Here is an 11,008-nt window from a genome sequence, read left to right as displayed (position 1 = left end):
AAGTCCCCTGGTGTTTTACTGTTTAAAAGAGACCTCCCAACTACTGTTCTGTGCATAATTGTGCAATTGGTAATATCCTGCCAAAGAAAGGCTTAGATCATCTCGTCTGCAAAGCATTTTCCACCCCCAAATAAACATTTTGCACAAGTTCAAGTTGCAGGTCTTCCACCATAATGTGCTCCAGGGTGGATTTTGCATACTGCCTGCAGGCAAGGCAGCCGACCTGAATATGGATAGCGGAAGGATGCAAGAGTCAAACTCAGGATGCTAGACCAGAAATATATTTTTTTATTCTTAATATCATGTGAGCAGCAGCACGATTCCAAAATGAAAAATATTTCTGTTTGATATTTCTTTACACAGAGAGACAGAGAGACAGACAGACAGATCCACCCACAGCAGCAGCAGCAGCGACAACAGCGAGACTGCTCAGCGAGGCACTGAGACAGGCACACACCAGAGGGGGTGGTGGGGCCTGGCTCTGAGGAAGGCTTTTCCCCTTTCTTCCTCCCTGGCCTGCCCGCGTTCCATCCAGGGGAGAGTTTAACCTGGGCTGACCCATCACTTTGGCTTTCCCCAGTCACTTTTTATAGGACTTGCAGTCATGTTTGGTGAGGTCTGGGGGAATGGTATGAAGGACCCCATGACCCACCCAAAGGACATGAGCTCGTGCTTAGCTCTAAGCAGCCACATAATCCTACAAATCTGCTCCACGGTTAGGAAAAGGGAATTGATAACATCTTTTGGTGAAGGGTGTGACTGGGTAGATCCTGAAAGGCTTTTTCTCTGAGTGATCTTGAGGCCAAGCTGTGTGGAGCTCTGAGTAACCTGATCTAGTGGAAGGTTCCCTGCCCGTGGCAGGGGGTTGGACCCCAAGCCATTCTATGATTCTATGATCTCATTCAAGGCAACTCTACAAACCTAACCAGCCTTGTGCACAATACTTGAGGGATACCTTAAGACAAAATTGAAAGCATGGGAAAAATCCAAGACAACTCAGGAAAAAGACTAAAACCAGGAATACTGGAGGGCTGCAGGAAATCCCAACAATATCAGAGATTACAGCAGGGGCTGTGGGCGCCTCTCCAGCCCACAGGAAGCCGATGGGTGATAGAGACCAAATGTTTCCCGATATGGGAGAGTGGATGAAAAGAGACTCAAGGATTCACTGCCTCTATTAGTGGGACTGTTATGGGAAGCAGCAATAATCTATACCAAGGCAACATCATAACATCAGCTGCGTCAACGGGAAAATTGTGTTTTAAAAAGGTCTATCCAGTGACTTGAATTAAGTTTGTCTTTACAAAAGGAATACCATCTAGTGGCCCAAAAAGGCAATAAGGATGTGCAATGGTAATTAGAGAATCAGATGAATTTAGAAAAAGAGAAGGAAAAACTACAGAAGTAAGGAGAGTGATTAACATATATAGTGCAGTGATTCGCCCTGGAGCAAGGGAGAGCTCAAAAGGGACCTGATCATAGTAAATGCAAAGCTAAAATTAGACACTTGCAAAAGCAGACTGGGATGCAAAAATTAAAAATAACTGCTGGAGTTCCAGAAAGTGGTGTAGAGAACTGGATCAGGAGCCATCACAGGAAGATTTCAAGGATGATATGGGCAAAAGGGAAAAGAAAGAGAAGTTGAGAATAACAGCCTATCCCACAAAGACTCCAAATGCTGTCCCGGGGTAGATGGGTATGGCAGATCAAACTGCTGTAGCTGTTAAAATGAAAAAAAAATGACCCCAAGGCAGGTAGCTGCAGATAAGAAGCCACTGAAAGGCAGCACAACAGTAGAGAAACTGCTTATATTTAGAATTAAATGGGGATTAAGCGGTAAATTGATTAGAGTGTGTGCTCCACCAGCTCTTATCCATTGTACGTTGGGCACCTCCTTGATAAACCTTTAATCTTGCCACCATAGGCATTTAATCAAATTGCCCAGCAGGGTGGTAAAACAAGGATCCAATTGGCACAGTCACTACCAGTCCATAGGCTCGAGGGAGATGGAGAGTCTTTAATAAACTGATAGGCAGCTGCTTGAATGTCATGGACATGAGCAGTAGGACATGATACCATGTACCAGCCACCCACTCCCAGTGGAGCACAGGTATCTCTGTGGTCCCTGGCAGCCCTGAGTCTGAGTCAAGCTCCTTGGACAGCGGATGAAATAGGAGAGATGGTGGCACAAATGCACCCCCACGATTCACACTAAGCTTCCATATGGCAGAATGCAGGGGAAGAAGCAATTGACAGAGCTGCTTTCACATTAGGAGAAAAACAATATACCTTTAGCTGTATCCCACAGGGCCGAGCACCTGCCCTGCTGCACATGCTTGTGTGAGCAAAGTGTTTGAGTGATGTTTGTGAGGGACAAAGAAAAGAGATTGCCTTATGTGATGATATTTGGGGAACAGCAGCTACAGAAGAAGAGGTACAAGAGAGATGTATCTGAGTTTTAAAATTAATAGACCAAATGGGATTTAATGTCAACTTGAATATGGCACAGTTAAAACAACCTCAAGTTAAATGCCCTGACTCTGAAACTGGTGAAACAAGACGATGGATAAATGCTAGAAAAGTTAAGCTTTCTGTGAAATAAAGACTCCCACTAATCAATCCCAACTCTGAAGAGTGCTGAGAGAATTTAATTTCTTATGGCAGCATATCTATAGCTGTGTTAGTATCTTATGGCAGTGTATCCATCTTTGCTAATAGCAGCAGAGCGTCATGGAAATGACAGGAAAAGAATCAGGGAGGGAGCTGGAGCAAAGATCGAGGCAGTGCTTTATCTGACATGAAAGAAGCTGCTTGAAAAGCTTCTGCACTAAAACTTCCAGTTAAAGGAAAATTATTCATAACAAGAATTTCAAGTGAGCTGATACTGTGGGAGCAGCGCTTCTACAGAGAAATAGGGGAGGAAAATGGATACCAGTAGCATGTGAGTCCTCTCCAGTGGCTGGACAGAATTTCCCTGGCCATGAGAAAACCTGGTTAGAGACAGTCTGGGCTGTGATGGAGTTCAAGGCTTTTCCCCTCAATAGTGCAGTTGTACCCCAGTTGTACCCCTCTGCTCTTACTCACAAAGAGAAGAAATGGAGATTAATGGGGATATCCTTTTATTGGAAACCAGGAATGAACCAAAGGCACTGCACACTCCTGGGAGTGCTGCATTTGAACAAAGAGGAAGAACAACCCAACACACTCCTATCAGTGGAATGAGGGAACAAATAACGGGCAAACTAGAGAAAGGATCATGGCAAGGGGCTTACAGGCTGTCAGTAGAAGACAAACCCCTCTACACAACATCTCTACAGATAGCTACTGTCTGGTAATAGAACAAAATATCGGATGCATGATGGGGAGAAAGGCAATGGCAAGCACAAAATGGGACACCTATGAAGAAATCAGGAGTTCTATTTTACAAGCTTAGAGGGAGAGTGGGAATAAAATATATGTAAAGGATGCTGAAGTAATGTGAAGACTGCAAGCAATACTGAGAAATAATTTATTGAGCAAGTAGATAAATTAACTCAGACTTTGTTTACTGCAGCCCCAACCAGGTGTCAGCTAAAAATAGAAAATGGGATGGATACTGTGGCCAGTGGAATAAGAGCAAGTTATCTTACACTGTCATAATGAGCTACATAAAGAAGTGTAGGGTACTCTGAAGAGAGTGCAAAGAGTTAATATTTGGCCTCAAATGAAGCAAGAAACAGAGGACATAAATAAAAACTGCCTAAGGTGTGCAAATGTGGATTAGTAAAAGAAAGCTGCCAACTCTACTGCATTGGCTAAACCAAGGACTGTGACAAACACTGCAAAGGGATCACCCCGATAAACTGTCACAAACTAAAGAGAGGTATCAGTATCTCTTTGCCACAATGAATGCCTTTCCTGGACAGGCTGAGGTTCTCCCACATGAAAGGAATACAACTGCTGGAACTGTAACAGTGCTGTTACAGACAGTTGTTCATAGGTGTGGAACAGCACCTGAAACAGGGTAAGATGAACAGGGGGGAGGGGTGGGAAGGGGGCGGTTGTAAGTGAAGAATTCAAGTCTTAATAGCTAGCATAATAGGGGATTGAGCAAGGACTGTATATACCCTACCACCTGCAATCACCCAGACTGGTAGAAGGAAAGGAATTGGATTATTAATAATAGAAAATTCTAGGACAATATCCAAAATAATGGTCTGAAACCTTGCTATCAGCAGCTTTAAAAGCAGTGATAGATTAGGGATTGGTTTACAACTCTACCGTATTTTGTTTGGATAGCCTGTCCCTTTGTAGCCCTATGTCTAAGGCTCTAAAATATTATGGCAAGATAAAGAAGGCAACAATGCTCTGGTAGAAGGAGCAACATGAGAAAAATGGGTAAAAGGAGAAAGCAAGGATCCAATTCATATATGGCTTATGAAATAAGGAGCCAAGTAATGTATTTGAAAACAGATACAAAGGAACAAGCCTTAGAGACAAAATGAAAGGGGGTCTAATAAGTTACTAATAGGATAAATCCTCTAAGATATTAAATAGGTGAGGGCAATAGTAAATACAAATGGGTTCATGTGTCTCAGATGTCCCCCTAAGGGGCCAAAAAATTCTGGAATCTGTCACGGATTTGTCAAGAACACAGACACTGAAAATGGCCCAAAGAGGGACCTCTGGCGCCTGTGCAGCCCGAGCCCCCGCACTCAGACCCCCCAGCTCAGCCTCATGTCCCAAAAGCAAGGGGGTGCAGCCCTCCTGGTGCTCACCTTCCCCCTGGCTGCAGCACAGCTGTTTGTGTGCTTGCATACTAATGGTGCTGGGTTATGCTGCAAGTTTTGCTTATTTTCTATTTTTGCAGGACAGCAGATTTTACTACAGCTCCTCCAAAATGCAGTGGATGACAGAGTCAGGGAGAAGCAATGCAAACTCCAAGGCAAGGCAGAGGATTTGAGGTCTCCTGCAGTTGCAAGGATTTCTAAGTTGGCTTTTCATTCCATATTAATGAATTTGGTCTTTTTACGAATTGCATTAATTGTAGATATTTAAGAAGGCAGATAATGACTGTGAAGTGCTTTGGAGACCTAGAGATGACCACCTTCAGACCTTTACAGTTCTGGAGCAGTTCTGGAGGTCAGACCAGAAAGCGAATGCCTCCACAGAGATTTCCTGCCTGGTCCTGATCAGGAGCCTGGCGTTGCTGCAGGGTTTGGAGCATCCTTGCTACTCTCATGGGCAGCAACCCAGGAGCTGCACACTACCAAAGGAGAGGAGACACAGCAACCTGCAGACCAGTAAACTGGCACTGCTCTTGTTAACAAGGTCATAACCCATGCATTAACTATACAGACTTATTGTTACATCTTGTCTGCTTGTTTTCTTTTTTTGTTTGTTTTAGTCTATTTTACTGAAGTCACCAGTAAGATTTTCATGGCTAGATAGCTAAACTATGGCCTAGCCTGCCTTAGTCTTGCATAGTTTGCTCCAGCTATTTAATCTAGTAGTAATATCTGAAGAACCCAAATGAAAAATTGTTACAGCTCTTAAGGGAGCCTTGAGAATTACAGCTCATGATCTGGATCCACCCAGATTGGGAAATCATAGCTGCAGCTTTGGAAAAAGTTCTCTAAAATGACAATAACTGAATGAACTCAGTAGTTTTATCAGTTTACAGGAAAATCCGACGAGAAGGAACAACTTGAGGAAAAGCAGCTAGCCCTGGTGTCAAACTGCTGATTTCAGTAATGGCCTTTTAAGCAATTTAGGAGGAATTTAGGAGGAAGGGTCAAATAAGAAAAGAAACAGAAAGGAGAGATTGAAGCAGGCTGGAGACTAAGTGCTGTCAGTAGCTAAGGAGTTAAAATTTGAGAGAACTGGGGGTTAAGCATATATATGTGGAGGTCTGAAATGGGATAAAGAGTAATGGATTGTAAACTATTATGACTGAGCCACAGTAGAAGTAACACTGGAGAACAATGTTAGCCGTGTTAATAGCCAAAGCTTCACTGCCAAGTCTTGCAGTTCTTTAAAGAGGAAATTATGAAAATCATACACTGTGGATAAGGATGGCAAAAGTCGACACAGGAATCTTATAAGTGATCATGCAAACAACTCTGTGTAATTCTCCCCTTTGCTGTCCCCCACAGCTGTTTAGCAGCCTCCACACATCCCAAGCCCAGCTCTGATACTGCACAGCTGCATAACCTTGGGCCAAACTTCTGAGCAAACCGCTAAGTTATGAGACAGCCTGCAAGAAGATAAGAAGGGCAAAAGCAGGGGGAGGAAAACTGAGAGCTTTGGGTCAGATCAAACCATTAATATCTGCACTGAAAACTGCATGAAACTGGGTTTGAGCATCCAAACTAGATGTTTACCTTCCTCAGAAGTGGCCAGCAATAGCATTATTCACACACCTGAGCTACATCAGGTGATACTGATGTTAGAATAACTAAGAACAAGACTCATGAAGTTGCTATAAGAGTTGCTTTGGGGATTAAAAAAACCAAACAGATTAAATTTTTCTCTCAAATTGCAATTTAAAAAAATTATCTTGTCTTTTTTTTCTTTTTAAATAAAGTAGATTTTCTCCTCTTCCTTGCACCCAGGAACCTAGCACACAGCTCTTGACTTAACTTTTTAGCTTGGCCATGCTTTTTGTCTCTGCTAAGCCTCTTCCAGCAGCCAGTAGAAAAGCTACCAAAAGAACCACCAGGCCTTGGGTGCATCCCGCTGCCCTCCTCCGAGCTGGCCCTACGTACAAAAGTGGAAAGCTGTTGGGGTCGCGTGGTGACAGGCAGCAGTGCCAATGTTTGGAGAAGACAGGTAGGAATTACCTGGGAGCGAGGTGAGGGCAGAGCGGGCACGTCGGGGGCTGGGAGGGAAGAGGGGACGGAAATGGCTCAGTTCTTGTATTAACTGATAACATTGAGCGCGTTAATCAGCGAGTGAAGCTCATCCCTTACGCTCTCCAGGGAGTGACAGATCATCTGAGGGCTGTCCAGGAGCTCGATGCTGTGGGTGTAGGGCTCGTATTTCACCGAGAAGGGCCGCTTGATGTGTGCTGCGTAGCTCCTGCAAGGGAAGCGTGCAGAAGGCTGGGTATGAGAGATGAGTCCTGAGGCTCCCTCCTGCCCGTTTGCATTTACCCAGGAGGATTCCAACAGGTTAATGCCTCCTTTAGGCAGAGTTTCCACCTTTCCAGCACCACAGGGTCATAGCTGTGGTTGAGATCCCTTCTGTTTGTTACAGAAAACCGTGAGTTTGACTGTGGCTTTCTGTGGGCTGTACCAAAGTGGAGGGTACATCAAACTGGTCACCTCCATGGCCACTGCCAGGCATCCTCTGCTGCAATTCCTTTTTCAAAAAGTGCCAAGGAGATTTAGAAGCTAATTGCAGGGAAAGACTGTGGTATTATCGTATTATATTACTAAATCCTTCCTGACATGCATTTATTGACTAATCTCTGCTTGAGGAGGGTGAAACTGGCTGTGTGGCATGTTAAGGATAGACTTGACAGGCAGTGGCTCAGACCTGAGCTAGAGGATGAGAATAACGTCACCAGAGCCTTGTGCTTGAGCAAAGCTGCTCTGCTGCACCCAAAGCCAAATGCAGCCTGGATCTCAGTGATGAGCTTGACTTTACCTGGTATCTCTCAAGAGCAAGAGCTTGTTGCTGCTTTTCTAATGGAGAAGTACGTGGTCAAGTGAAAGCAAATCAAATCAAGGGTAGGGCTTCCCCAAAGCTGCCCACATTCACTTCCAGCACTAAGATTTGTATACTTGACAACGTAGGGCTTTTTCGTTTGGGGGCTGTGTGAATATGGAGCTGAAAATCTATATTTAGGTACTTATGGCTGCAGTCTCATGCTGGAAAGGCTTGGGAACACGAGGGGACAAACAGCGCTAACAACAGGCATGCTCCTCGCCTCTGCTGAGGCTTCACCCTTTCGCTCCTGAATTGCTTAGCTTAGGCTACCCTCTTGTGGCTACCGCGGGTCTGCTCTGGCTCGGGGAAGCGCAGCCCTTTCCCAGATGGAGACAGATGTTCCTCTAGCTGGTACTTCATGCCGAAGCCAGAATTGGAGGGATCTGGGGGAAAACACAGCTCAGAGGGCCAAGGGAAAACACGGTCCAAGGCGCACGCTGGCCCTGGCAGGGAGCTGCCATGCCATGGCAGGAAAACAACAAAAAGAAGTGCAAACAAAGGGGGTTTCTGCATACTCACATTGCCCTCCTCCTAAAAGATGTGGTTCCTCTCAGTTCTACCAGGCAAGGTCCAGCTCACCTCTCGTTAATGCCATCAGCCACAGCGATGGCTCATAGCACAGCTGCTAATGGCTAGAAACCTGCCCTCCAAAAGGGGTGTGCTCACTTGACACCTTTTGAATCATATAGATACGGCATGGCTGCTTGGAAGGGCATGGGGGGAGTGTGTCCTTTCTGAGGAAAGAGGCTTTTCTCGAGGCATAACACTGATAGTCAGAACTGTGGTGGCAGCTGTCAGTAATGCAAAAGACACAGTGCTTTCACCTCATAGAGTAGCATCTGTGTGGTCTCTGAGCTCTTTAAAGAGGATCATTTACAGTGCTTGTCACAGTCAAGACCCTCTAGCCCAATCTTGGCTGTGTATGTGGTGCATTTTCCCTTTTTAAATGCAAGGAAATGACTCATTAGGCAGCAGTTGGGGTTTTTTTAAAGCTGCCTCGTGTGTGTGTGAGGACAGGCTCCCCGGGTGCTTGCAGCTGGACTCCAGGTTGTATGAACAGTGCAAGTGAGGGTAATAAAAGCAGAAGCTGAAATATAGCAGTCCTCACCACGTTATTTGTATTAAATACCTCTCTTACAGGAACTGTAAAGTCATGTAAATCATGTTCACCCCATTTTGTCTCTTTCCTAAGCAAAGATAAAAATGGTATAGGCAAAGTTTTCCTCTGTCAATCAAAGCAATCCAAGGACTGAGCTTTCCTCCTGTGGGCAGCTCTGGGTATGACCAAGAAAATGCTCTTCTGAACAGATGTCTGTGGGTAGACCTGCCCCATATCATCCTGTTTGTAGTCCCATGGGATGGGGAAACCCAGTTACCCTGGTGGGATGGTCTCTGGGGTCCACTAACCCATGTTAACCAGCCTAGGAGGCAAAAGTTCATTTTTTCCCCTGGACAATTCCATTCATGTCAAGAATGTTCCCTGTAGGAACTGGAGAACTGCTTTACTTCAAAAGACCTGATCAAAATTTTCAGAGCACTTCTGAGAACTTGAACTGAAAGCAGCCATAATGTCAAGCCCTGTTTTAATATATAACACCTTAATGTCCTTCTGTTTGGGTCTTTCTCACTGCCCAGTCCTACCTCAATTTATTTTTGGCATCACTGAAGCTCTCAGACACAAAATAAACAGGCTGGTAGTTCTGGTCCTGGTAGGGCTGAACAGCTGCAGCATCAGGGTCGAAGTCCCGCACCTCTGGTTCGTCTGACAAGGAGTGCTACGAACACAGCAGAAAAATTCCAGCATGAAACTGAGGGGATTGGAGAGACGTGGGGTAGGAGAAGGTGGAGAACAGATTGAGGAAAGTCTTTGCACAGAGGCAGAAGGTGTTTTTCTCTACAGGGCCTAGAGCAGAGGCAAGTTATGCTGGGACTTACTATGAGCTCCCCATAGGAAGAGAGGAGCCCAGCTCCATAGGCTTTGACTATTCCATTCTGTCTGCAGAGCCCAAACTCCACTGTAAACCAGTAAAGCTGTGAAAAGAAAAAGAAAAATTCCTGGGGGACACAGCTCCTCATCTTCATCTCCCTGTCACTTCTGAGCCCTTGCATCGTGGCCAGGGTTTGGGGTTATTTAAAGGAACAGGCACCTGCCTCTTTGTCCCCTCCCCACACTTTGCTTTCAGAGAAAAGTACTAAACTAAGTTGCTGCTACACCAAGACAGAGAGTCTGTGTCCCTGGGCTTGTTCCCTCTGCACCCAGCTGCTGTGAGATGCTGCTGTTCGGTGTCCTTGGAGCAGGACTGGTCACCTTGCTGAGGGAGAGCCAAAGGAAGTGGATGTCATTTAATCCCACCCCAAAGAGTCCCAGCAGGGCTGCTGTTGGAAATATGATGCTTGATGATACTACTGGTGCCCGAGAAAATTGGGTTAATGTGCAAGCAAGCTCTGCTCTTTAACTGATCTCTGCTCTGCACAGTCATCACTAAAAGAGCAGGGCAGCTTGGGTGGGAGCTCTGAACCTGCCAGTCTTGGAATACCAGGCTGGACCAGTCCCCTTGATACCACAAAAGCACTGCTGGAGTGTTTGTGCCCCCCATCCAGCAAGGAGGAAAATTTACCGTTGCTAGTTTCTCAATTTCTTCATCAGTTGCTCCCAGAGATGCCAGTCCAATGTCCTAGGAAGAGAAGGGAAGGGGCAAACATCAGGACAGGTTTGGTCTGTGGACCTTATACATTCATTGCTCTGTTTTATTGCCTCGAGACCACAGATACTGCTGCCCTGCCATGCCAGGAATCTGCTGGGACATCGTGCTCAGACTAAATCCACTTTGTTGCAGAATCAGTATTAGTTAGGGTCTTGGTCCATGACTGGAACTTTGGAACATCATGGTTAATAGGAGCAAGAAAGGTTTAGGTGGCAACACTGGGGTTTGGATTCTGACCTCTCAAGGAGGAGAAAGCAGATAAGCACCTTACCTGAGAGAACTGGGCAAATGTCTTATCAGCCAGCATCGGGACGTGCCCCAGCAGCTCATGACAGCAATCCCTGCCAAGGAGAGCGGGGCAAGGAGGAAAACACAGTCAGCAGCAGACAGAGTGTGTCTGTCGGGGAGAAAGGGTAATTGCTGACCAGGTGGGACACTCTGGGCAGGGAGGCCATGGGGCCAGGCAATACTCACGGCTCGGGGGAGTGCATGGGTGAGGACGCGTGGCGGATGTACTGCGTGCACTGGAAGACGCGGAAGGCCAGGCTGGCCAGGAAATCCCGTGCCGACAGCAGGCCGGCCACCGGCCCGGGCTGGGAGCCGGGCCGCTC

At 46.0% G+C, this 11,008-nt stretch overlaps 1 protein-coding gene across 1 annotated transcript in view; it reads right to left on the bottom strand.

Annotated features, from left to right (window-relative positions):
- Nucleotides 1-348: 348 nt before the first annotated feature.
- Nucleotides 349-11,008, bottom strand: part of TH (tyrosine hydroxylase) — a 22,801-nt gene continuing 12,141 nt past the window's right edge. Inside the window, 6 exon segments of the mRNA XM_017726621.1 lie at nt 349-7,059; nt 9,334-9,467; nt 9,628-9,723; nt 10,311-10,367; nt 10,669-10,738; nt 10,872-10,988. Coding sequence (XP_017582110.1) covers nt 6,900-7,059; nt 9,334-9,467; nt 9,628-9,723; nt 10,311-10,367; nt 10,669-10,738; nt 10,872-10,988 — 634 coding nt within the window. The 3' untranslated portion in view covers nt 349-6,899.

The sequence above is a fragment of the Corvus brachyrhynchos genome, unplaced genomic scaffold (assembly GCF_000691975.1).
Source record: "Corvus brachyrhynchos isolate BGI_N302 unplaced genomic scaffold, ASM69197v1 scaffold62, whole genome shotgun sequence".
Taxonomy (NCBI): Eukaryota; Metazoa; Chordata; class Aves; order Passeriformes; family Corvidae; genus Corvus; species Corvus brachyrhynchos.
The sequence above is the reverse complement of the archived record's forward strand: the minus strand, read 5'-3'. Positions and strand labels throughout refer to the sequence as shown.